The sequence below is a fragment of the Manis pentadactyla genome, chromosome 16, assembly GCF_030020395.1.
Source record: "Manis pentadactyla isolate mManPen7 chromosome 16, mManPen7.hap1, whole genome shotgun sequence".
NCBI classification, from domain to species: Eukaryota; Metazoa; Chordata; class Mammalia; order Pholidota; family Manidae; genus Manis; species Manis pentadactyla.
Window position 1 is genome coordinate 55,124,950 of NC_080034.1, and position 27,693 is coordinate 55,152,642.

The window sequence follows — 27,693 nt, forward strand, 5'->3', positions numbered from 1 at the left end:
GTTTGAGGTGCCTTTGCAGCAGTTCTGCAGTAAGTTGGATATAAGAATCTGAAGCGTAAAGGTCAGTTCAGTCATGAACGTATAGATCTGGAAGTTATTCACACAGACAGTAGTTTAAAATCATGAGGTGGGTGATTTCTGTACAGGGGGATTGGTTTAGGGAACAGAGTAGTAGACTGAAGTTGGAACCCCAGGGGATGTCAATATTTCAGAAGATCCTGTAGGGCTTCTTGTTGAAGAAGGAGCAGTCGTAGAGGTAGGAGATGTCTGTAATGGGTCAAGGATCTCTGAGGCCATCACCAGAGTCAGTGACTCACTAGGAAGATTCACACATCAGAATCAGCAGAGAGAAAAGGCGTGTGAGCCACAGCCCAGAGGAAACCAGACCCACACTGTTAAGAGTCTTTTCCCAGTGGAATCACACAGGATGGGCTTAAGTCTTCTAGGAATGAGTTATGACAAGTATAAAACTCCCAGGAGAAAAACAGGTGTTCAGTATACACCCCATTAGCACAGTTGGGTTCCAGTGAGCCAATCTATCAGCGTGGGAGGAAACCCTCTGAAATCCAAGTTCCCAGACACCAGCCAGGGACCAGCCTTTTGCGCAGGCCTTTCAAAGGAGAGCAGTCAGACCTGCAATGTCAGCTCTTTTCTACACATGTAGTAGTAGCAAAAATGAAGAAAACTGAACATTTCAAAAAGGAGGGAGTGATAAACAATGCAGCAGGAGTCTAGTGTGATGAGGATCGAAAGTGTCTGTGGGATCGTGGGATCGGGCAAGGCAGAGGTCACTGGGGACCAGTGGCAGCATAGTCGTTAGTCGGGTCAGAGCAGGAGCTGGGTGGCGACGGATCGAGCACCATAGAAGGTGAGGAGGTGAGATGACTTCTGTAAGCATTGTGCCTCAGAGGAAAAGGTGGTTCCTGAAGGGGGACAGATAACCAAGGATTACTCAGATGTGAAAGGCTAAATATGATTTCGGGTTGAAGGGAGTCATTAAGAGAGGGGGTTGAAAATATAAAGAAAATAATCAACGGGGCAAGGTAGATAAATCTTAACCACATATATCATTTAAAGTGACTTTTTAATTGAATTATAGTTAGATTATAGGGTTTCATTGAGCAAAATCCTGGCAAATGTATATGTTATTAATGTGAGAAAACAGTTTAAAAACTTTTTAAGATAATTTTAGGACCTAACAAGTCAAAATAACATTTCTTTTAAGTGATTTTAGAGTTATCTGTTATGATGAAGAACTGGTAGCCACTTATCAATTGCCTTAAAAAATTTAACTATTTAGTGAGCCCAATGAAAAGATAGATACATTATTCCTCAAAAAGTAGGTTTAGATTCTTGATTAAAGTTTAGGGAGAGTGCCAGGAATTAAAACTCCCTGGAAGATGCATTTCAGGTAGCCTTTCCCTTGAGACCCGTGTGATCGCTTTCAGTTAGAAGGTCCTGCCCTTGACTAAGTCCATCCCCCTTTGTCTCAAAGATGATTCCCTCTTCTCCACACTCCTCATTCCTTCAGCACATGGAGTCTGTATACCTAAACCTTAGAATTGTGTTGAAACCTACGTGAGCTCTAACTTCACAAGTTGGCCTGGTAACAGGTTATGTGGATGATTGAACTTTGACACACAGGGACATACAATGACCTCTGTTTTGGTTGGGAAATCATGGAGAACCATGGCAGAGACAAGTTCTTTGTGCCTAGTCTCCTTGCCTTTCTCTGACCTTTCAAGTTCTACACATCTCTTAAAATTATAAGGACTATTAGTCAAAACTGCTTTGCTTTAAACAAACCTTAGTAGACACTTTACTTCCTTTTCATCTTAGGGAGAGTCTTAGAAACAGCACTAAGTTTATTTGACTGATACATAGTTACTTTGATGTCTTTTGCAAGTATTTTTTATTACTGCTGCTTGAATTGTATTTGTGTGTAAGCATATTATCAAACATTTGCCCTGCGAGTCAAAAAGATCACTTTAGAACCATACAGACATGTAATTATGTAATTATCTATTTGAGGGTCATTGGGCCTGTTCTCTTTTAAGGCTTCTTTCCTGAAGTAGAAATTGTGTTACTGTTAGCACAAATAGTATGCCTAAATGCCTCTGTAACTTGCTCCCCTAAAGTGGATGAGAAGTAGATAAATGATAGTTAATACTAAAGCTACTGAGGCTTTCTTTTCTTTTCCTTTTGTTGCGGAGATAACTATACTCATCCAGAAATACCTGCTCATGAGTGGCTGGTGGCAGTGTGGCTTTTTAAAAATGCTTCTAGAAAATGAGCACCAGAAACAAATTTTACTTTTTTAAACCTAAGAGGTACCTGCATTTTCTAGATACAATTTTCAGAAAGAGGGAAAGTAACCAGTTTGCACACTGTGTGCCTGGAAGTTTGCTGGTTACTTTCAGATCTGTTCTTCTCAGCCCTCACAGATGCCCCCATGTTACAGGAAATGTTGTTACCAATTTACAGGTAAGGAAATAGTCTTAGAAGAGTTAAGTAGTTTGCCCATAGGAAGTAGCGTGGCTAAGATACAAAGAAAATACATGTACCTTTTACTTGATGCTTTCCCTCTAAAACATATAATTTGGTGGTTGTTTTCCTATATTCATTTTCTAGAGTGAAAAATTTCATGTAATCACCAGTAAAGTACCACTTATGAAATTAGTAATATATATTGTACGGATTATTTTTCTTCTAAAAGCTCAATGTGTTCAAAATATAATTTACCTTCTTTGCCCTAAAAATGACTCCTTCGGTGAATGGTACCAGTATTTTTGCAGTCTCCCAGATTTAAACTCTTACCATAATTTACTCCTTCCTTTGTCTCCCTCACCCCTCTCTGCCTCATACCCATGAGTTGCCATGACTTAACATTTCTAATTAGGTAATAATCTCTTATATCCATTTGTTTTTGTCCGTTTCTGTTTCTTTTACCTATGTAAGTCCCACATTCTCCCTCCCTCTTGAATCACTGCAGTGGAATACTAACCAGATTTGACAATGTTAATCCTTTCCCTGCTCCAGGCCATCTTAGAACTATTGCCGTATTATCTTTGTAAGCATAGTTCTCACGTTTAACCTCCCTCAAAGGATCACGTTATTGACCGTGGTCAAGCATTTATAGCTCTAGATCGTTTAACCCTGAACTCATCCTTGCCTCATCTCCTGTCTTACCTCTTCATGTACCTTTCATGTCAAGATACATCATACTCTTTCTGGAATGCCCTGCCCTTTCTCTGATTGATCAAATCCGAACCACTCTTCGGTAGCTAATTAAGACACAACTTCTTCCATGTAGCCTCTCCTGGTAAAGATTCCCACTAAAAGTAATCTCACCCTCTCCTGAACTCCATGACTCTTAAATCTCTACCTCTTTTGGGGTCCCTATGGCTTCCTCTGTGTAGTGGTTTTTATTTTCATAGTGTGATGTGCATGTGTCTCCCTACCAGATTATTAGTTTACAAAGAACTGAGAGCTGAGGCTTACTCATTTCCATAGGGCCTATCCTAGTGCTTTGCATATAGGAGGCCTTCATTAAATATCCACTGATTGATTGAATAAATCTTAAAACCGGTAAATGATACAGTATTTTGTCATGTATAGGATGAAGGTGACCAAGCAGCAAGTGTTGAAGAGCTAGAAAAACAGATTGAAAAGCTGAGTAAAGTAAGCACTTTTCAGATTATAGCGTACATCATTTTTGCAGTGTTTTAAAAATCCACCTTGTATGGGATTCCTTTTTTGTGACTGCTAAATAAAAGCAAGCTTCTTGTAAGTAATTAAAATGGAGAGCTCCAGAAACATTCTCACAATTAAACCGTAAAAGTTTCTTGCCAATGTTAAAGGCCTCCCTCTTAAGACATGGTACTAACTTAATCAAGAGCTATATTCTTTAGCTCTTTATTTAAATACAAAATATCAATAAATTATTTCTTGGAATTCATTACTTTTAAAATTCAGTCAGATTTCATGGTAATAGTTTCAGCATCCTGTGTTGTATTTTACATTAGTGTATTTGTGGGTTTTATTTGCACTGGATCTATAAACTGTATATGTATGTACTTCTCATGTAAAACTGAATTTCAGTAGCATTAGTGAAGTATTTCAGGATTAGTATTATGAGATATCTGCATTTTATGTCATTAGATTCATCACACAGTTATTCCAAAATTTAGTGATGTGCTGCCTAAGGTTTGCAGCATGAGTATAAAAATTGGCAAATACAGGTATATGTGAGTGTTATTTGTTACACACTGTAACATTAGAATTGAGCCAATTTTCTTTGGCTCAGTGAAACACTTGATCACATTGTTTATTACCAAATATAAGACATGCTTTACTATAAGATACCTAATAAAACAAAACATTTTTAATCCTTGGCAACAAAAATATTCTAATTACCCTCAAAGTAATTTCTGTCTTTACAACTGTTACTGGAACTGAAGTCAGATGTGTGATATTAGTTCTTTTGCTGCCTTTCTTCAATAGTGAAATCTACCTGCTCTAAAGCCATGATAAGTATAAAGTCACTTAAATATCAATTTTTAAAGTGCTTAACACCCATAGCGTAATTGTATGCATCATTTTTTAACAGCAACAGAGTCAGTACAGAAGGGAGCTCTTTGATGCGTCTCACTCTTTACGTTCGATGATGTTTGGCCAGGATCGTTACAGACGTCGGTATTGGATTTTTCCCCAGTGTGGGGGGATTTTTGTAGAAGGCATGGAGAGCGCTGCAGGTAGGAGCCATTAATCTGTTACAAAGTAATATAACAAACCATACGTTTTAAAACCCTGTTACTCCTTCGATATATTGTGTGCTTCCAGAATCAAATGTGCATTGTGGATAAACATTGTAAAACCTTGTTTTTCATTTCTTTTGAACTCATAATGCCCCTTTCACTGATAAATATTCCTTTCCAGTCCATTATTTTTCTTCTTCTGCACTTTCTGACATCCACCCATTTAGTGGACACAGATCTTTACCTGTATTTTACTGTGTGGCTGCTGCTCCGTTTCTCTTCCTTCGCACTGTCAAATTTTCCAACATGTGCTTTACTCTTTAACCTTTGCAGCAACCATCCATCCTGACGGTAGCCCTGGAGGTAAACTGCTTAAATCTAAGACCCTTAGCATAAGACTCATTCATCTTGAAGTCTTGTATGTGTTTGAAATTTGTGATTACCTTCTTCTCCATTAAACTTCTTACTTTCTTAAGTATTATCACACATCCTTCATATTCTACCTTTAGACTCTGCTTTTCTGGCTCCGTTTCTGTTAAATTAACTAGCGCAGTACACAGTGCATTTATAGGCCCGGTAAACTGTCTTGAATTGAATGTTTCAGAATACTATGGGCATTTTCAAATGCTTAGATTCTGATGGGGCCACAGCGTCAAGTCAGTGCTTACATGTAGCCATTGCCCGAGGGTGGTGTAGGGAGGCGAAAACTTCTTTCAGCTCGTTTTTTTTGAATACGCAGTATGTGTCGGGCATTTCTGGGCACTGGATGTTCAAAGATAAACAAAACATTAGTCCATGCCATCCATGTAGATGTTTAACAGTCCAATGTAAAGAAGGGACTGATTAATCACATAGGTGTCTAGAACAGGTACTATATAACAATGTAAGTACCCTTGGCTTGGGGCACAAAGGACGGTTAATAATAATTGAAAATGGTTTAGAATAGTGGCTGGAATGTAAATATTGTTGGCCTATAACAAGCAGAGTTACTCTTCTGCACAGTAATTTATTTCTTGTGAGTCAAAGAATATGAAGAATGGGTATAAAATCTTATATTGGAATGATGCGTGAAAGTCATGGTCTGCCTTCCCAGGGTAAAAGTTGCTGATAGAGATAGAATCAGGGAGGGCACTTAGAGGCTTCAGTTGTGTTTATTTTTAAAGATTGATATGAATGGGTCAGAATGTTAGTTAAACAGGAGAGTGTAGTGAGTTCTTTTTTTAACTGATTGCTTAAAATATTTAAACATAAAAATATTTTAAAGCATGGAAAACATAAACTAAGTAACTAATAAGTCAATAAGTAAGTGGGACTGTCATACTAATAAGCCCCTGAACAGCAACAGAAAACATGAACAGAATGAAAAGGCAATCTACTAAATGGGAAAAAATATATGCAAATCTTATATCTGATAAAGGCCTGTTATCCAAAGTATATAAAGAACTCAAAAGCAAATATGACTCAATAGCAAAATAAACAATCTAAAGATCTCAGTGGACATTTTCCCAAAGAAGACACACAGATGGCCACAAGTACCTGAAAAGAGGCTCGACATCATTAACTGTCAGGGAAATGCAAACTACATTAGATATCGCCTCATCCTGTTAGAGTGGTTCTTATCAAAAAGACAAGAAATAAGTGTTGGTGAGGATGTGGAGAGAAGGGAGCTCTTGGGTACTGTTGCAGGGAATGTAAATTGTTGCGGCCACTATTGGAAACAGTACAGAGGTTCCTCAGAAAAGTTAGAACTAGCATATGACCCAGCACTTTCACTTGTGGGTACTTATCCAAACAAATGAAAATGGAAACTCAAATCAGTATCTGCATCCCCGTGTTCATTGCAGCACTATTTGCAATAGCCAAGATAGGGGACCAATCTAAGTGTCTGTTGAAGCATAGTAAGGGCTGGAAAGAACAGGGGATTGTGTGAAATTGGTGAAAGAAAAACTATCTAAAAAATCTCTGTGTACTTAACATCCTTATAAACTTCCAAGATTTTAAAAATAATTTTTACATTTTAATGAGAGGTTTAACTGTCTATAAGTAAGAATTTGGATATTAAAGTTAACGACCCCATGAATAGGCTATTAAAATGTATCACCTCTGAAATCCCCTACTAGTCTCAGACCTAGTGTGGTTAGTTGATCTGTTTGTTTTTGGATATATGAAAGTGATTTTTGAGATACTAGTTCTCAGAATAAATCAAGCACAAATATTAGTACTTCCTTGCTAGCTAGTAACTTGTACAAAATTAAGGAAATTTGCGAGCTTTGGATATATGAATAAATAAATTATGATACCCATATAAGAATATTATGCAGCTGACTGAAGGAAAATGTGGTACAGTTCTATGTTTCACCACAGAAAGCAATCTAAGGTATATAGTGAAAATAGTAAAGTCATCCTTTTATTTCATCATCCAAAAAGTATTTATTGAGCCCCAGTTTCATAGCAGCCACCATGTTAGGTAGCTGGGATCCTGTTAAAGCAATATAAACATTGCTCTGCCTTTAAGTAACGTTTGTTGAGTTAAATTGTAGTGTGTAGGGTGGGGTATGGAATGAAATATTTAAAAATTAGCAGGTTAATGTGTATAATGGTAAATTCTGCAAAAGAAACATATAGGATGATGATATTCTAAGGTGAATAATAAGATGGGGACCCTACTTGAAATAGAGTAGTCAGGGAAAACCTTTGTGAATAGGTGATACTTAATCTGAAACATGAAGGGTAAGGAGCCAGTCAACAAAACAGGATTTCAGGCAGAGGAACACCCAGTGCAAAGGCCCCAAGAAAGGACATAACTTACCATGTTTGAGAAGCTGAAAAAAGGGAGAAAGGTGAGCAAGGTTAGCAAGGACGAGAGTGGTTTTCAGGAACCAGATCATACAGTGTTGGAGGCCTTGCTTAGGCATTTGAATTTTATCCAAATAAAAATGTTGCAGAAAACAGTAGCATCCCATTTATGTAACAGCACAAACTAATAGTCATATGCATGCATGTAAGATTTCCCAAAGGATGTATGGACATGATTGATTAAGCAGTTACATCTGAAGATTAGAAATAGGAACTGAGGGAGTAGGGCAGGAAAGGGTTACATTAGCCTCTTATTACTGAATATTTTACTGTGAACATACATCGTTTTTCAAATTAAATAAAGTAGGTTTATATTTTTCTAACACTTCTTATCAATTATTATTAAAACACTGGTAAAAAATATGGACAAGAAGTTCACTAAGGAGAAATACCTATTATCCTACAGAAAAATATCCAGTCTTATTAATGATCAGAAAAAAATAGAGTTTAGATTCTCACCTCCCGGATATTTCCAAAGACAAAAGTTATTGATAGTCTTCAGTTTCATTGAGGGTGTAGGCAAACAGATGCCCTTGTGTAAGTATGATTGTATATTGATCTAGACTTTCTGGAGGGCAATTTGACAATATATTTCAAAAACTCTGAAAAGTAATATCTTAGGACTCAGTTTTTTTCTGGAAATGTATCCTAAGGAAGTAAATCAGGAGAAAAAAAATCCTAACACAGATCTAAGATCATTCATTTCTAGCATTGTTTCTACTAATGAATAATCGGACCCTATTAATAACTATCAATAGAAGGTTGATTTTTTATGATATATTCCACTGAATATAGTAATTACAATTTAAGGCATAGGTATATATTTATTGACACATCAGAATAATTAAAGAGTATTATTCAGTAAAACGTACAGGTTGGAAATCTGTAAAATAGGATTTCATGTGTGCATAGAGAATTCCTGGAAAAATTAATACAAAAATGTTAGCAGTAATTTGTATATTATGGCTTTTAATATTTTTTATTATTGTAATTTTTTGTGGTTAGTTACAAAATTACAAAATTTTTTCCAATGAGCGTAACAAGCTAGTGTATAAAAGAAAAAAATGAAGAGTATTAAGTAAGCTAGAGAAATTTGTTAAAGTATTTATGCATATGATTTGATAAATAGCAGTAAATATAGTATGGTTTGATCTAGAGGAACTGATCTTCTTAATGCTTTTGGATTTTGTAGGGCTGAAAGAAATTGCAAAAGAAAGAAAAAAACTAAAAAAAGCAGAAAGCATCCAGACCAAAGAAATATTTGATACTTCTGACGACCCTTTAAATTGTTCAAATCCGGATCATTGTGAGCAAAAGGAAGATCCTAACGAAAAAGATAACACAAATCTAATTCTTCAGAATCCTGGCTCTTTTTCCAAATTAAGCAAGCTTTTAGAAGTAGCTAAGGTGCCTCCTGAGTCAGATGTAACGACCCCCAAACCAAAGAGCGGTGCAGATGGGTGCGCACTGCCTCACAAGAACCGTGGGAGACACTCACCGGGCAGCATGCAGCCAACGGTGACACAGAACAGCGTGGAAGAGACAGACTCGAATCTGGTCAGTACCGGTTCAGGTGGTGCAGGCAAGGTCTACAGTCCTCTCCCCAGGGACCAGTTGTTACTGCCAAGAACACCTTGGGAGGACACTTCCCTTACCCAAGCCGATGCGCCAGCTGCTTCTTCACCAACTCCTCGGGCCCAGCCGCCCTCTAAGTCACCTGCAGCTCTTGAAGTAGCCAAACCAGTAGATTATCCTAGTCCAAAGCCTATTCCAGAAGGTGGGTACCTTGAGAGGGTTTGCTGTAGCCACTTACTTTATTGTATTGTTACAGATCTCTATATTATAGCTGAATCTTTGATGCTTTTATATAGTTATAAATTTTTTCATTTGTAGCATGCCATTAATTCATATTCTGAATATCTGTAAATGCCCTACATGTTTATCTTGGCTTAGAAATGCAGTTTGGCTGGTGGAGAATTACTGACCCAGAGGATTTAAAAGCTTTGCTCAAAGTGCTACATCCCAGAGGCATAAGAGAAAAGGCATTACAAAAACAAATTCAGAAACACCTGGATTACATCACTCAAGCCTGCATCGAGAATAAGGATGGTGGGCACCTAAAAGAGATTTATTTCTGCTCTCTTGCTTAGTTATGAGAATTAATTCTTTCATCTTAAAGCATATTTTAGTATGTCTTAATCTTAATTTCTTACTAATAGGCTTTTTTTTTCCTATCTTGCCCAAAAACAATTTACATTTTCTTAAATTGGTACTACTTTTGATAGTTTGTTACAACCTGCAGACATACTGTTCTGTTTCTAAAGAAGAGTACTTATTGCTCCTTTTGCAAGAGTCAGCTGCCTTGCTTATTCACAAGTGAATTTGTGTGTGTTAAATGTACTTGTACGTGGTACCCCTGGAATTTCATTCACATTCTGGAAGAAATCATTGAGAGATAAAGTGGATTTTAAAATAAATTTCCTTTCAAATATAGTTACCATTATTGAATTAAATGAAAATGAAGAAAACCAGGTAACTCGAGATATTGTGGAGAACTGGTCAGTAGAAGAACAAGCAATGGAAGTGGATTTGAGGATTCTTCAACAGGTAGAAGATCTGGAAAGGAGAGTCGCATCAGCAAGTTTGCAAGTAAAGGTAAAATTGACTTGTAATAAAATCTGTTTTTAGAATAATGGAAGGTAACTAATATTTATTGTATGCCTGATACATGCCAGTTACTGCGCTAAATGTTCTCACTTTGATTAATTTCCCCCCATCTTACAGGTAAGGAACAACACTCAGAGTAAGTAACCTGTCAGTGGTCATAATATAGTAAGTGGCTAAATGTGGGATCAAACCAGCTCTGTCCTCCCGAGTTCTTCTTACTAAACCTTGCCCACCTCCTCAGTGGCATTAGAAATATCATTTCTGGTCTGCAGTTCTTCACCACAAGCAGGATTTCATAGTTTCAGCCACGATAAATGTAATGGCAAACTACTTCTGCAATGTTTCTATGTGCCTGGTAATTGTCTTGTATGCAAGCCATGTTATATAGCCATGTTACATGTTGAACTTTCACTCTATGATTTAAAACTGCTAATTTTAAAATACGTTACGTTGTGCTACACATACTCACATCCTATGTATATATGTAAAGTTTTAATTATTTATTGACTGGGCATTGCCATGTCACAGCAATGATTGAAACTAAAAGGACAACAAAAGAAAAGCTTCACCTTTGTGCAAAAATTTTTGGTTTTAAAAAGAATATAAATGTCTCTTCTCAATTGATAATGTGATGTCTCTGAGAATAAATGGATGGATGATGAATAAGCATGAGACAGACACTTGAAAAGGCTTAGAAAATGTAGTTTCTGTGTAATTTGATTGAATATTTTATATTTCACTCAGAATGTGAGACTTATGCCATGATACTGTTCTACCATGATTACAAACTAGCTGCATTAATTACTTTAATACTGGCATTCAGAAACTTTGGAGGATCTCATCTCAAAAAATGTCATTTTTTCAGAGCTAACAAAATGTCCCTTTTTTTACCACAGACATAGTTACCAACTTAGGGAAACAAATTTATCATTTACTGAAATTGTGCTAGCAAACTATATGTATCCTCCTCCTGGTACTATAATACAATATAAAAATGCCTCACCTTTCTGGCATCTTCAACAAATGAACTCTTTCTTCTACACAAGTTAATTTTCTGGAGAAATGAAAATTATTCTATTTAGTGCCATCATTTTTTAGCATGTGTGTTGGATCACTTAGGTTACCATTACCCTGCCTTTTTAAATTGAGAATAGTGAGTTTGATTTAAATTCTCTTGGTGACACCGGATCATCAGTATGAAGACCAAATATTGGGTAATGATTCCCTCAGGGACTGTGAAGGGATTTTGCCCCTACAGTAATTTAAAAGGCCCTAGTGTGCTTTACCTTTTAAACTACTACATCTGCTTTCCATAGTCTGTCTTCATCATCTCTCATGGTTGGTTGTTACTACTTGCCGGTTTGAATTTGGTTAGTTCTACTATCCCTGTTTTCCTCCCATAACCATCCCCCTCTGGTTTTAATTTGCCGGTTCTAATTGGCCATTGGTTGGAAAAGCATATCATCAGCTTTTTGAAATTGTATGTAAAGTCAGAGCGTGGGCCTAACATTTTCCTGGGGACATACTGAGATCTTGGTTTATTGACCTTATCACATTACCGACTGCTTAGATGTTCTTGCCCATGTTCTCACTAGCTAAGATAAATGAAATTGGTTTTTTAAGTGAGATGCTCTAACATCCTATTAATACAGTATTATGGGATTATTATGGATTTTTTAAAGAAATGAATTGTAATTATATTAGTCTTGAGGAATCTAAAACAACAAGTGATGAAAATAACCACAAAACATTTTACCATCTATAAAAGATTTAATGATTTTTTTTCCTAAAAACAAAATATTTATGTGGTCAGCCCTGGGAACCAGCCATTGTGAAGACACATTAAGCAGGTGGCCTTGGTACTACTTAGATGCATTCATTTCTATTTTCAATATTGCTGATAATATGGAAATTCTGTTTTATATTGTAGGAAAATCTGCAAGAATCTACTTCTGATTCTGTAGAAAGCCGAATTACTCTTCTAGCTCCTGTAAACACAGTTCCTGTGTCTCTCTTTCAGTTTTCTCTTTTATAAGCTGATTAATTCCTTCAGCCATCGGTCCAGTGAAATGGTTTCCAGGCGCACGATTCTCCTCTGATTAAACGGCAGTGTCTATATTCTTAAAATGTACCCCTCACTATACACAGAGATGCCTAATGTGTTCATGGGACTTTTACTTCCCTTAAACTGGCACTATACTTCTCTTCATGCCAATTTGTACTAGCTTTTTAACATCCAAACCATACCGTTGCTAAACTGAGTATGCATTCTTAGAAAAAAATCCTTCTGCATCTTTTATTGTGCTTTTAAGTGTGTTGTATCACATCCAATATTTCTTTGATTGGTTGCTTAAACTTCAAAGCTGAAATTTACATTTATCATTGTTCTATTTTTATTAATTTCATTTGGGTATATTTTTCAGCATATGAAACTATTTTTATCACAGTCCTGTCATAGAGAATATTAAACTTCCTTCCTAGTTAAGTCACCTGCATATTTAATAGTTGAACCGAGCTGTTCACAAGTATATTAACATGACAAGCCAAATATAGAAAGAGCCCTTAGAGAGTGGCAGTGAGGACCTTTTCTGAGGTGGTAAGCTGTGTCTGTCACAGGGCTTTGCAGACAATTTTCAACCATCCACCTTCTCAAATTCTAATCCAGTCCTCATTTTCTTGTCTTTTGCCTTGCAAAAATCAAGATGTGTTACATTTATAGGATTCCCTTGATTTAGCAATTTCAGATCCCTTTCAAAATACGGGACTGAGGTTCATTTGTCATGGCATATATGATGCAGTAATGTGTTGTATGTACCCTTTATAAATTCATCCATACTTTCTAAAAATGAATATTCTCTTGAGGTAAAGAGGAAGAATTCTGATATATAAGAAAAATAATTATCTCTAAAGAGATTTAATAAAAAGGATCATGTTCATTCTACTTTTTACTTAATATGCTTTTACAAAGTACCTATTCTACATCAGAGTGGACACCACAAAGTTGAATAAAATGTGGTTTCTGCCCTCAGAAAGCATTCCGTACAATAGGGGAATAATACATGTATACAGCCCTGCAGAATCTAGTAACGGATTGTGAAGACGTACAAAGTCATTCATGAATTTAGGACAGGGATACACTGATTCTCGTGAAGATAGGGGAAAGATCAAGGAAGATTGCCTGTAGAAGTCCAGATGGAACTTGAGAAGATGGAGAAGCTTTTGACAGAAAACAAGGAGTGCTACTAGGAAGAGTTAATAACTGGGCAGAGCACCAGGATCAGGAAGCTCAGGACATGTCTGTGGTGTGACAAGTCATGGAATTCGATTGCAGTGTAGGATGCCTGAATGGGAATATGAGCGAAAGAGGGAGATTGAGGTACTTGAATGTCATGGTAAACTGGACTTGACTGAACATTAGGAACTCTGAAGGGTTTTGAGCCAAAGGATCATTGTAAGCAAGCTGAATTATAAGACCATTCATTTATTCGATCAACATATATTTTGAGTGTCTAATATTTGCCTTCCCACTGCTGGAGATGAAATGAGTAAAAGTAGACATGGTCCCTGCCCTCAAGGAATTTAGAAGTAGAAAGATATTAATTAAATAATCACAGCAGTATCAGATTGTGACTGCCACAGGTATGGAATATCACATGGTTCTATGAGAGTCTGTAAGAGAGAGGCTTGCCTCCTAAAAGAGGTCAGGGAAGGGTTCCCTGAAGAAATAAATTCTCACGTGAGGGCCACAGGCTGAGTGGAGTCACTAACTAGGTGCAAAGGAGAGGGGAAAAGCTCTGCGGGCAAATGTAGCAGCTCATGCAGAGCTCCTGAGGCCAGGATGGGCAGTACAAGGGCCTGTGCAGGAGGAGTGGCGGAAGGAATGAAAAAACAGGAGGCACAAAGTCCCTGCTGTCGAGAGATTCCCATCTAAAGTGGGCCCGTGAAAGAACAAGCAGTTGGTGTGAAGTCCCTCGGAATACTTGGCTGATCTCCACTCTACCTCTCATAATATCAAAACTTGTTAAATTTTCTTCTTCGAACTTCTAACTTTTTAATAATTTTCTTCCTTATTTTTACCTAGCATTAGGAAACACAAGGTAAAAACTTGTAGTAATGATCCTTGAGATCTGTTGGTGTCGGCTCTGTATTTTAAGTAAAGGTAATTCACCCATCAGGCATTTTAAGAGGAAACCATGATAACATTACTCTCTTGGTATATAGGGTTGGATGTGTCCAGAACCGGCATCAGAAAGGGAGGACTTGGTCTATTTTGAACATAAGTCATTTTCTAACTTGTGCAAGGAGCACGATGGAGAATTTACTGGCGAAGAAGAAAGCAGTGCGCATGCACTAGAGCGGAAGAGTGACAACCCCCTAGATATAGCTGTAACCAGGCTCTCTGAGTTGGAGCGAAACATTGAAAGAAGGTATCTGAAGAGCCCCTTAAGTACCACCATTCAGATCAAACTGGATAATGTGGGCACAGTTACTGTCCCTGCTCCTGCACCATCCATTAGTGGTGATGATGACAGGTAGGTTATTGAAATTAACTTGAAAAATTATTGTGCTTCTTTGCTAACTGGAGCCTTTTTTCTATTGCCTGTTATCTATGTATCTTCTTGTATGTCTGTGATCCACATGGATCATGCTATTTGCATGGTGCTTTGTAAAAAATGTTTTTTCTTTTGTTATGTGTGTTGATAATCCTGCGAAGTGATCTTACATTTACCTGATTGTGACTAAGCTTTGAGGCACGTAGCCACAGTCTGTGCACTACATCAAATTTAGTTGCTTAAACCTTATACTTATTGGCTGTTACATGTTTCATCATCACTTGGCTTTCAGTGTGATGATTGTTTCAGATTCAGTAACCGTAAGTGTGGACATGACCTACTTAATTTTTCTATATTTCAATGCAGAATTGAAGAGGACATTGTTCCCGGTCTCAGGGTATGGCGATGGGCATTATCAGAAGCTCGCAGTGCTGCACAGGTGGCTCTGTGCATTCAGCAGTTACAGAAATCCATAGCATGGGAAAAATCAATTATGAAAGCTGTAAGTGTTTTTATTTAAGAAATACTATAACTAGTTTACTCTGTCCTGTTTTTTTCCCAACCTCCAGATTTTTCTTAATTCTACATTTCTTACTGTCAGAATAATGTATGCTGTACCCGAGTTTTCTTAGTTCTTAAATGCTGTATGGTTTGATACTTTCCTCCTTGTTGTGAGCTTTTTGAAGTAATCAATCAAATGTGTTCATCTTTAATCTCGATTCTCCCTCCTTTAGATATTGTTTATAATGGACTGAAGTTGTCTTCTGTGTTCAGTCAGCGTAATAGTTAATTATGTTGTTAATCTAATCATAGTTGTTAATGTAAATATTCTGAAGTTGTTAATCCAAATATTCTTTTGCTTTTGTAAACATGGCAGTTGCTAACATTACCTGTAGTATACATTCATTGCATCCCTAAAATGTTCCTTATGTTTTTATCAATTTTAATTTTTTTAATGCTAAGAAATTCTTAGATAATAAATACAAAATAAGCAGAGAGCTCTTACTTTATCCAATATCATGTATTTGACATCAGATGCAGTTCACATGAAAAGTAGATCTTTTAAGTCTTTTGTCTAATAATTCAAAAATTTTTTTCATCTTCTGTGTTTGAGCCCAGTTAGTCACTATCATGTAGTGACCCCTGTTTTGTACCAGGCACCAAATATGTGTTAAATCATGTCTGTGTCCCTTTTGTCTCTTATCACATAGAGAAATATTTATTATACATAGACTTTTGTGAATTGCTTTACCATTTGCTTTTAAATTATAGATTAGCTTTAACATTCAAACATTTGACATTTGTCTGCATGAATGACCGGAAGTAAGATTACTCAACAATAGTCATTCCCCAAAGAAAAGAAGTGAGCCTTAAATAATTTAGCATTCTTTCCTTCATTCTCATATCTGTGCTTATTTTACTGAAGACCTTATTCATTCTATAGAAATAAATTCGGTTTCTTCTGTATTTTTTCAGTTCTTCCTAAAATGTCCACAGAATAGTGAATCTGCAGTTTTCACAGTATCCTCAAATTTTGGTCTTTCCCAATGTAGACTAGAATTTACCATGAGTTTTAAGACAGTGTCCAGTTCATCTGGTAGCATTTTTTACCAGGTAAAAATATTTTCTTGTAAAAACTATTAAAATCCATTTTAAAGTCACGTTAGACAAATATGTTTGGTGGAGTCTAGGCTATAATGATCAAAAAATAGTGAATTCCTACAACACAATTAAATTTGAATGGTTATTTTTCTCATCCACCAAGAGAATCATCACAATGTGGTCAGTTTTGTTACAACCTTTACACAAAAAAACAAAACCGGTACCAAAAGCTGCTTATTTGTAGTATACTTACTTCCTACAATTTACAGAATTTTTTCTGTTTTTGGAAATTCATAACCTTTTCCAGATTATTAATACACATTTCTCATTAACACCATCTCTCATAATTCTCTTTTTAATGTTCAATAATACAGTATTTGCTGTGAAACTACCTTAAAAAGAAGGCAGAGTTTCATGTCCAAGTTGAATGAGTACATTGTAACCTTTAGTTAGATGTAACAGTGCCTATAATAATCCTCGAAGTCCTAGCATAATGTTTAAGTGCTCAATACCTTTAGAAGTACCCATTTGCCAGACACCAGCCTTACCAAGAAGGAGCCGGCATAATTTGCCTCTAGATAATTTTCTGTCCAGGGTGTTCTTCATATTGTTGCTAATATTAAACAGTAGGCAACATCTGTTATTTTTTACTGTAGCAGCAAAGGAATTAAAACCAACATTAATACATTTGTTCTAACATATTGTGAGCTATTTACTGTGATTTTTCAAAAGTGATATGAGGTTGCTATCTGTCACCCTTTCCTAATAAGTGTCAGAAAATAATTTTATTTTTAAATGAAAAATGTGCGAAGTAAAACAGACTTCATGGTATTTTTAGTATATTTAGAAAACAATTAACTTAATATTTATGAATTAAATTTGTTGTTAGAGGGGTTGAAGTATAACCTTCCAAATGTTTTGCAGCGACTATTTTTACAATAGAACGTGTAATGATGTAACTCAGTTTTGGAGAAATAATACCATATTTAGTGGTATGGTATTAGGAAGGGTCATAAAATAAAACTGTTAGAACATTAAACTGCAGCTTTTGCTCTTAGTACACATGCCAATTTTAGTATGACATATGTACTCATATAGTTGATAGGTATTTACTAAATTGTATAGTTTTCTATTTGCCATTTTGATAAGATTCTTAAGCTATCATTAGTGTACATACTGTGTTATATAAGACTATTTAGACTTTTGTGGATTAAGACTTAGTGTATTGAAGTTAAGTTTGAATAGTTAAGCTATTTTGCTTATAAGAATATATGAATCCATAACTTTCAATTCGTATAAATAACTTATAGTTTAAGTCTTTTCATTATTTGAAAATACTGGTTGCAGAACATTCTCTACTGTGACTGGGAGTATAAACGAAGTGTCAAAATATATGATGTTACTATTTACCATTTTTTAAAGGCATCTTGAAAGTTTTTACTGTCCAACTTCCCTCCTTTCCCTTTGTGAAACTTGTTATACAGAATATGTATGCATGGGAGAAAGCATTGTCTTTACAGATTTTAAAGTTCTTAATGGTATTAGAAATTTCTCAAGAGAGAAATTTTATTTTTAGTTCTAGAAAATCTATGACTTCTTAAATTATTTGGTTTAATTTTTATATGTTTTTTTCCCTTAGAAATCATTTTGTAGGGTCCATTTTCTGCATTTGTGTCATCTGTTTGATATGGGTTGATTTCCCCAAGTTTCCTGGGTTGGACATGTTTGATTTTTTTAATCAATCACAAATGGGTGGACAATTTTAGTCAAAATATAGGAATATCCTTTTATTACACACAGTTCTGATACTAATACAAGTTTCCTAATTTTGATCTTGAAAATTACTCTAACTCTTATTTCTTTCTCAGGAGATCATGAGGATGCTAAGATAAGGAAAAAATGAAATATATTAAAAAATTTACACACCCTGTATTAAAGCCATTCATCGCTTTATGGGCTCTAATGTCTGTTAATTATTTCATATGTTAATGTGTACATGCTTCGAAAGTGTGTACAGGCATTCAGCCTCTAGCTTTGTTCTTTGCAGTGTACCTGAAATGTGCATTTACCCCAACTAAACTGCTCACCCCGTCATGTGGTCCCTATCTGTGTAACAAGAGATACATAGATGTGTATGGCTACTGTATATTTGTTAGCAAGCAGAATGTTCATTACTAATATGAATTAGGAATTATGGTATGTTTAATATCCCAGTAACTGTTCTTCATAATAGTATTAATTTTAAATGATTTTTCATGTTCATAGTACTGCCAGATCTGTTGAAAGGGCGATAATGAAGAACTGCTCCTCCTTTGTGATGTCTGTGACAAGGGCTGTCATACGTACTGCCATAGACCTAAGATTACAGCTATACCAGGATATACAGATATACAGGATACTGGCAGTATCCATCTGGTATAGCTGTAATCTTAGGTCTATGGCAGTACATATGACGGCCCTTGTCACGCGTAAGAGGGATCGGAAACGGAACCTTTTAATGGCCAGATCAAAATAGAGTTAGAGTTTTGTGAGGATTTTTTTGAGATAGAATTCACATAAAATTCACTCTTTAGGTGTGCAATTCAGTGGTTTTTTATATATTCAGTTATATAATGATCACCACTATTAAACTCCAGAGCATTTTCATGACCGTAAAAAAGTATCCTTGTACCCATTAGTTGTCACTCTCCCCTTCTCCCTCAGCCTTTGGCAACCACTAATCTACCTTCTATCTCCACGGATTTACCTCTGCTGGTCATTATATATAAACTGAATCATAAAATAGTTTGCCTTTTGTATCTGCCTTCCCTTAGCACAGTAGTTTCAAGTGCTAAAGGGAATGGTCTGGAAAGAAAAAGAGGCAACGGGCAGGTGGATGTTTGGGACTGAGTTTATGGAAAGGTAGTTGCTCATAGTGATGAGGTCAAGAGAGTAAACATGGAGAAGAGTGCCTGACGGAGGGAACATCTAGTAAAGAGTCTGGCCCTCAGTTCATGCTGCCCCTTACACTTCTTACTCCTTACTTTATAATTCGGCCAACTCATTTTTTGCTATATTATCATATTGCTTTAACCAATAGGTATGAGCCTTCACAGTTCTAATTTAAATGTGACTGGCAAGAGACTTAAAATGCATATGCTTATTATCAGACTGCATTCATATAAAAACCCCTCTCTAGGTGCCATGCTCTAGTGCCCCTCCCTAAGCCAGTTCCCATCTTGTGCCTCAGATCCCACCCCCTTGTTCTCTTCACCTGCATCAGCATCTCCTCCTCCCCTGGGTTCTCCTTAGCTTCACTTCTCCTGCATCCACTTCCCGCATTTCTCTCCTTTCCTTTACAGAATAACTCCTGCTGGACAGCTTTGTTCTGATTCTCTCTGATTTCTCTTCTCCAAGTCGCTCTGGGACTCTTTCTAGTCAGATTCTCACCTTCACAGCTTCTCTGAAAGTGCTCCTATCGTGGCCATTCGTCAGTCTGGGGATCAGTGCTTAGGCCTCACCTGACGCACCCATCAGTTCCAGAGCACACCCTCCTTGAAACCCTGTTTTCACTTGGCTTCTAGTACCATACTTGGTTTTCTTTCTGCCTTTGCTCCTTTTCAGTTTCCTGTGCTGGTTTTCTTACCTTCTTGATCGATAAGCATTGGAGTGCTTTCTTAGCTTCAGGGTTATCATCTGTAAAGTGGGATATTATCTGCCTGGCGAGGATTTGTAAAGATAAAATAAGGTCATGAGTGTAAATGTTTTTATGAATTTAAAGTTCTGTGACACGTTTATATTAATGTGTATGGTATTTCAGACTGTTTTACAAAATAGCAGAGGGTCTCACATGGCATCATATTTACTAAGTTGCTTTCTTACTACTTGATCATCTTTGTCATATATAGTCAACTATAGTTTAATAATAACCTTTATTGGTTGTACATGAATTATCTTTTAGTTTAGTCATAGTCAAGCTATAGAAAGTTTCTCTAATACTTTATGAATGACTAACAAATTAGGGTTTTAAGTCCTGGGGTATCATCTGGTAGGCTATAGGAGATTTCTGTTTCGATAAATTTGGTTAAATAGTATTCTGGCTATCTCTCATTCAGGGTATAGACCAGGAGATGTAAATATAACCTCATTCAAGTCCTTCTATGTAAATACAGCTTTCTGAGCCTCTCTCTCCTCTTCTTAGTTTTTTAAATGTAGTGAATTAGATGTTACATTTCTTGTAGCAATAAAAAATAAACATTCTATTTTGATTTATAAGGATTTTTAAAGTAAAATCTTAGAAATATCTTCCTAGTTAATTCATGGTTATTTACAAATTTTTATGCTGTATACCTTGTACTCCAATGGCTATTTCTATACACATTATTGTGATTAAGTATTTTTATCCTGTGTGTATGTGCATATTAATGCCAAGATATATACATAGAATCAAAAAGCCTTGTGTGTGTATGTATATGTATTTATACACACTCACAGAGACACACACACAAGAAATTCCAAAAGTCCAATGCCTATGAAAGCCACACAAATAACACAGAAGAGTTGAGACTATGGCAAACAGGGAAGTCATGCCCCCATTTAAGTGTCAGTCATCACTCAACTCCTGCCAATTGTCATGTAGACATGTAGGTCCAGTGTTCTAGGATCTACCAATATTTCAAGATTATGGATCTTTATGCATGTCCTCACAAATGTTAAATGTTGGCAACAAATTCAGAATTTTTACAAGCATGAGCCAAACATAGTAACAACACATGCTGTGGGCTGTTTACCGTCTGTGAGCCACCGCTTTACAACTTCTGATACATAAATGTACAAAAACAAATACGCGATTGTATGTACAATCTGATAGGTCCTGCTTAAGACATACTGAAGGTCCTCTGTGCATTCTAACAAGGTAGAAAGGGTGCAAGGGAAATATCTCTGTCTAATAAAGTAATCAGGTAACTGAATTAAAAGCTTGTTTTTAAAAGTGTATCTATGTGCACAATCTAATGAAGTAGTCTGACAAGCATCAATAATTAAAGAAACAAAAAGAGATTTTATTACCATTTTGTAACAAAAGTCTTTGGATTCTGTGGTTTAAATTTCATGTTTTCTTACTGTGAGTATTGTTAGAAAATGATCTCAAGTAACATCTTAGTTCAAATAGGAACTAGAAGCTTTAGCCCATTATTCATGAAATGTTCTTTTTATGTAAGACAACTATTCAGTCTAACTTAATCTTAATTAAATGGACTTTTTCCTCATTATATATTCAGCATTCTCCTTTCTCTTTTTTTTTATGATTTGGGGGTTCTAAAAGCTCAGTATAATATGAAAACTCCATCCGATTTTATTGAGTAAAAATTAATAAACTAAATGGAGAAGAGACTTAGTAAAACATTTTAATTATTTCAATCAGTGACAAGAGGTAGTGATTCTTTGATATGATATGGGAAAGGTGTTAGATTTATAGTTTGCCTTATTTTAATCCATTAAAACAACTCCTTAATTATGCGTTTAACATCCCAATAGAGAACCAAATAATTGTAATTGCTTAAAAGCAGTTTTTAAAAAATGTTGCTAAAAGAATCATGAAATCCTCGAGGAAATTGATACGAAATACTCTAAAGAAATGTTTTCCGCCAAGTTCAGTTCAAGAATATAGGCAACATATAATTAGGGCTAGACTGAATATCTAACTCCACATTCTAAGATTTTTTTTTCAAGATTTCTTAACAGTCTGAGTAAGGAGTAAATAATTTCCTAAAAGAGGATAAACGCTATTGTAGAGAATCAAAACACAAACCATATATTACCAGTGACCTTGCATATTTCTCTTCTTTGATCTATTATATTCATTGTAACTTTAATTCTCAAAATAGATGCTTATTTCCCAATTTCTGAATTGGGGGATGTTGGGAGGAGGGTGGGTTCTCATTGTTACCTTGATGTGCTGTCTACAAATTGTTAGATTGCATAAGGGGCACATTGGGGTTCGTTTGTTTTTTTCCATATACTTTCAGAGCTAGAATGACCTTACCAACTGTGTGACTTATCTTCTTCTACAGATAAGCAAACAGAGCCTCACAGATATTTTTTTACAAAGTTCCATAGCTAATTACTGACAGAGCATAGCTGGCATTCATACACTTTAATTCCAAATATGATCTATTTTATGCTATTTCTTTATTGTTTTCCCCAAAAACACATCTTTTTTTTTTTCTCCTCATCTTTAATAACACTGCTTTGTTCACACCTGGGAACCACAAGTTTCTGGAACTCTCTTCTTAACAGCAAATGCTTTTTTGAAAAAAATAACAGTTTCCGGAAGATTTGACCGTTTATAAAAGACTATTTTCCTGTTTGACACTTCATGAGCCTTCTTTCATGTTTCGGCTACCTTTTTAATAACCTCCTCAACTTTCTTATTAGTAATCTCTATATTTCTATGTATATTCACCTTTTATTCTTAATTATATTGTGGTCTAAAGGATAGTCTTTAAATTCATTCCATTAGTGACATTCAGTTCATTCAAAAGAATAGTATCTTTGATTCGTTCAAAGTCTAAAGGAAAACTGCTAAGTTCTGTAGCACCAAACATGGTGCCATGAGATCAACATATTCGAGTTTTAAAAATTCTTTAGAGTTTTCATGCATCATTAGATTTTAGCCTAGTATTATCGGAGATCAAATTCATAGATCTCTCTTGAAAATAATAAAACTATCAACTTTTTGGGTGAGAAAGTATTCTTTTTGTTTATTCTGTCAGAGTTTCATCATTTAAAATAATAGAAGGTCTATAGACAGTTATTTTCTTATACCTCATATATTATTTTTTTAATTAAAGGCAAGTTCACTGAAAAGGGGCCACAAAGACAGAAAAAGGAAAACAGAGGAAAACACCTGCAGTACTGGAGTAAAACAAGAAAGCTGTACTCGTGGAAAGAAACTGAAACAGGACAACTCTGACCTGACTCTTGGCAGGTATTATTTCTGTTCCCCTGTCCTATATATTCATAACACCCCATTGTATTTGTTTAAAGACCGTCCACCATATTAAAGGTGACTTTTTGACTGTGTAAATAGGAACTTTTCTATGTAATGTAAACTCTGTACTATAAGTAAACGTATCCTTTCATCTTTTTTTATGAATTAATTTGCATTGTCTTTACTTGGAAGAGAATGAAAGCTAAACTTTTACTAAAGGTAGATAACTCTAAAGCATGGATATTGATTTCAAACATTATTTTCTCTAGTACAAGCCCTACTAAAATGCAAACTCGTCTCAATAAAGACATGAAAAAAAGAAAAATAGAGGAAAACACCTTTAGTAACTTACCAAACCAGGAAAGCTTTAATTCTGTAAAGAAAATGAAGCAAGACCACTCCGACCTGACTTCTTCCAGGTATAATTTTTGTTCCCCTGTCCTATATATTCATAACATACCATTGTATTTGTTTAGAAACCTTCCACCATACTAAAAGTGACTTTATGACCGTTTGTGTAAATAGGAATTTTCCTATGTAATGTCAACTGTGTACTATAAGTAAATGTATTCTTTCATGTGTTTTTATGAATTAATTTGCATTGTCTTTACTTGGAAGAGAATGAAAGCTAAACTTTTACTAAAGGTAGATAACTAAAGCATGGATATTGATTTCAAACATTACTTTCTCTAGTACCCTTACTGAAATGGACAGTCATGAAGATGCACGGCCTTTTGTAGAACTGCCGGAGCGCAGCACACGGAGTTGTCTGCGTTTCCGCCTCAGGGATGGAAGACACGTTGTTATTCAAAGTGCGTAAGCAGCTTTATAATAACGTGTGGTATCTGGGGGTCTCATCAACAAGAAATAAAGTGGTTAAACACACACACGGAACAGTCTTTCAAGAATGATCATTTTCTTTTAAACAAATACAATATCCCTGAAAAAAGGAAAGCTTGGTGTGCACATTGGCTACTTTGGGCTGGTGTTTTCATCACTGGTGGTACATACTCAGCAGGAGCAGCTGGGCAGGAAGTAGTGGGCATGGTATGAAAATGGCAGTTGGCCCGTAATCATTGTCACTGTACCTGTGGGTATCATTTGTTCTGTGACTGACTTGCACTCGAGGTGCCCTAGGTTGAGTGTATCCTCAAGCCCCTGGCACGGTTCTCCTCAAATAACCAAAGTCCTCCTAAGCCTCTGCTGCCACCCAGTTACAGGTATCCACAGCATACTTTCATTCGGATGCACGAGGCCTTCACCGTAACCACCATCATTTCAGTCCTGATTGCTCTGCAGATTATAGAACCCGGGCCTACCCTCAAGTTTATATTTCGATTGCCATTCAAGTGGTAATCAATGAATGATAACCAATGAGTGCTCTACTGTTAAACCCAGGGTATCATCAATTTGAAATAATATGTAGAGAATAAAGTAATGTTTATTTAGTTGTTAACCATAGTGAAAATCAAGTGAAATTTATCCATGGGTATGGGGATATCTTGAACTCAGAAGAATTAAGTTATCATAAATGCACAGTGATCTCTTTTCCTTGTTTCAACCTCAAAATGAAATTTGGTAAAAGCACTAATTTTAAAATGAGGGAATCCAATCTGCCTTTGGTACCTTATGCACCCCCTCTGTGCTCCTTTTTTCCATTTCTTCCACCCCCAATACCTTTTCAAAAAATTTAAAATCCTATTCATTTAGCCTCTCATTAAACACATCCTCAACAAGGAAATCTGATATCAATCATTTACTCCTTATTGTAAGTTTTATTTGTGGGCTTCTTTCAACGTTATTTATATCTTAAGTATTTCCATTTAAGAAATGAAAGAAGTTTGTGTTGTTAAAATAATTTAATTACAACTAGAAGTTAAGGGAGGTATTCTAAGAGAATCAAAATTTTCCTTCCAGAGAAATATGACTGTCATACAACACAGGGAAACTAGTAGAGCCTTATCTACTAGGAATTTCACTTCAATAAGATCTCTTAGGCTTGCTTGGGCCGTTTTATAACTCTACCTTTAAAAAAAGACTTTTTTTTTTGGTTTCACTTATCTACAGTTACATGAAGAACATTATGTTCACTAGGCTCCCCCTTCACCAAGTCCCCACACACACACCCCTTCACAGTCACTGTCCATCAGCATAGTAAGATGCTGTAAAATCACTACTTGTCTTCTCTGTTGTACAGCTCTCCCCTAGCCCCCCCCACTACACATGCTAATTGTAAGGCCCCCTTTCTGTTTCCCCACCCATCCTCCCCAGTCCCTTTCCCTTTGGTTTCTGTTAGACTGTTCGTGGGTTCTGTGATTCTCTTGCTGTTGTTTTGTTCCTTCAGTTTTTCTTTGTTCTTATACTCCACATATGAGTGAAATCATCTGGTTCTTGTCTTCCTCTGCCTGGCTTATTTCACTGAGCATAATACCCTCTAGCTCCATCCATGTTGTTGCAAATGGTAGGATTTGTTTTCTTCTTATGGCTGAATAATACTCCATTGTGTATATGTACCACATCATCTTTATCCATTCATCTACTGATGGACGTTTAGGTTGCTTCCATTTCTTGGCTATTGTAAATAGGGCTGCAATAAACATAGGGGTGCATCTGTCTTAAAAAACATTTTTTTTTTAAACTTCAACTATATAAAATTGAGGTAATTCCTCTAATTTCCTTGAGCTCTTCAGTTTCCTTCCCCCATATATAGATAGCTTTAATGTCTTTCCAGTCAACCTTTTATATATTTATTTAGCAACATGTATCTTTAAAAATAGGTAGTGTCAAATGCTGGGCATAGAAGCCACAGGGCATAAATCTGTAAAGAAGTAAAAAGCTAACCTTTTCAAAGAATATTGCTTCTCTCTCACTTACCAACTTTACATTTCCCTGTATGGCCCCGGAAGATGACTGGTTAGCCAGAGACAGGTAAGATTCCTCAAGGGAGGAACAACCTAAGACAGGCACAGTCACAGGGGGGCCATCAGGTGAGAAATTGGGGATCAACAGAGGTGAGGCTTAGAACCTCACCCCCCATTTTGAGAGAAATCTGCATCTGTGGATGTTTTGTTGCCCTTGTCTAGCTTGGATTAATACTTAGTCTATAGGCACAGACCTGATCATCTACATTTGCCCTCTTACAGCACTAAACTATCTTTTCTACCTTTATCTTGCATCTACCTACCACTTCAGCATTTTATTAAAAAAAGAATAAGGGAGAAATGTGGGATTCACATATAAATCAAGTATAAAAATCAAACGAATAATCATATCTGACTTGATTGTTTATAGTTCATGATGCGTGATCAAAACTGAAAGTTTCTGTGATATGAGTGCCCTTGCACACTGTTCACCATGTAAGAACTTATTCACTATGTAAGAACTTGTTCACCATGTAAGAACTTGTTCATTATGCTTCAGAAGATTGGAGACTGTTGAGAATTAGGCTTGGGTTTGATTAATGATTGTGCATTGAGTCCCCTATACAGAATTTTATTGTTAACAACCATTTGATCAATAAATGAGAGATGCCCTCTCAAAAAAAAAAAAAATGTAGTGTCAGTGCCAAATCATTACCCTCATTTGTGGAGTATAACAACGAAACAAAACTGAAGGAACAAAAGACCAGCAGACTCCAAGAAGGAACTAGTGGTTACCAGAGGGGGGAGGGGTGGGGGGAGAGAGGGAGAAGGGGGATAGAGGGGGTATTATGTTTAGTACACATGGTATGGGGGGTCACGGGGAAAATAGTGTAGCACAGAAGGCATATAGTGAATCTGTGGCGTCTTACTACCCTAATGGACAGTGACTGCATTGGGGTATGGGTGGGGACTTGATATGAGTGACTGTAGTAACCACATTGTGTTTTCATTTGAAACCTTTATGAGTATATCAATAACCTTAAAATTAAAAAAAAAATAGTGTGAAGAATATATGTACATGCAATGTTTTTAGACTTATCAGTTGCATTATACTATAAACCTCACTCTTTTTTTGTTTCAAGTTGAATAAAATATATAAATCTAGTTAATGACTTTGATGCTGCAAGGTACTCCATCAGGGATATATCACAAGTAAGTAACATCCAGATTTCTCTAGGAATGCAAACTTGAGTTGCCTGCAGCTCCTTGTCACTGCAATGACTTGTCATACGTGTCATATGCAGACTCATGGGTAGAAGCCAGTTTCCAAAATGGTCCCAAATGATTCTCACCTTCTGGTATTCATGCCCTGGTGTAATCCTTTTCCACACTGTATCACGGTTAGCCCGGATGACCAGCATAATATG

At 36.2% G+C, this 27,693-nt stretch overlaps 1 protein-coding gene across 1 annotated transcript; it reads left to right on the forward strand.

Annotated features, from left to right (window-relative positions):
• Positions 1-2,214: 2,214 nt before the first annotated feature.
• LOC130681290 (bromodomain adjacent to zinc finger domain protein 2B-like) lies at positions 2,215-24,317 on the forward strand. Its single transcript, XM_057493944.1, has 10 exons — positions 2,215-3,681; positions 4,610-4,754; positions 8,806-9,390; positions 9,567-9,722; positions 10,108-10,268; positions 14,502-14,812; positions 15,200-15,335; positions 23,266-23,402; positions 23,675-23,824; positions 24,099-24,317. Exons 2-10 carry the CDS (start codon positions 4,664-4,666, stop codon positions 24,223-24,225), a joined length of 1,854 nt encoding a protein of 617 aa, XP_057349927.1. The 5' UTR covers positions 2,215-3,681; positions 4,610-4,663; the 3' UTR covers positions 24,226-24,317.
• Positions 24,318-27,693: the final 3,376 nt, after the last annotated feature.

Bases quoted from the DNA above. Each gene is read 5' to 3' on its own strand.
- LOC130681290 (XM_057493944.1), top strand. From the start codon at position 4,664: ATGATGTTTGGCCAGGATCGTTACAGACGTCGGTATTGGATTTTTCCC. The intron at 9,391-9,566 runs GTGGGTACCTTG...ATCTTGGCTTAG, and splicing joins TCCAAAGCCTATTCCAGAAG to AAATGCAGTTTGGCTGGTGG. The intron at 15,336-23,265 runs GTAAGTGTTTTT...TTTTAATTAAAG, and splicing joins AAAAATCAATTATGAAAGCT to GCAAGTTCACTGAAAAGGGG.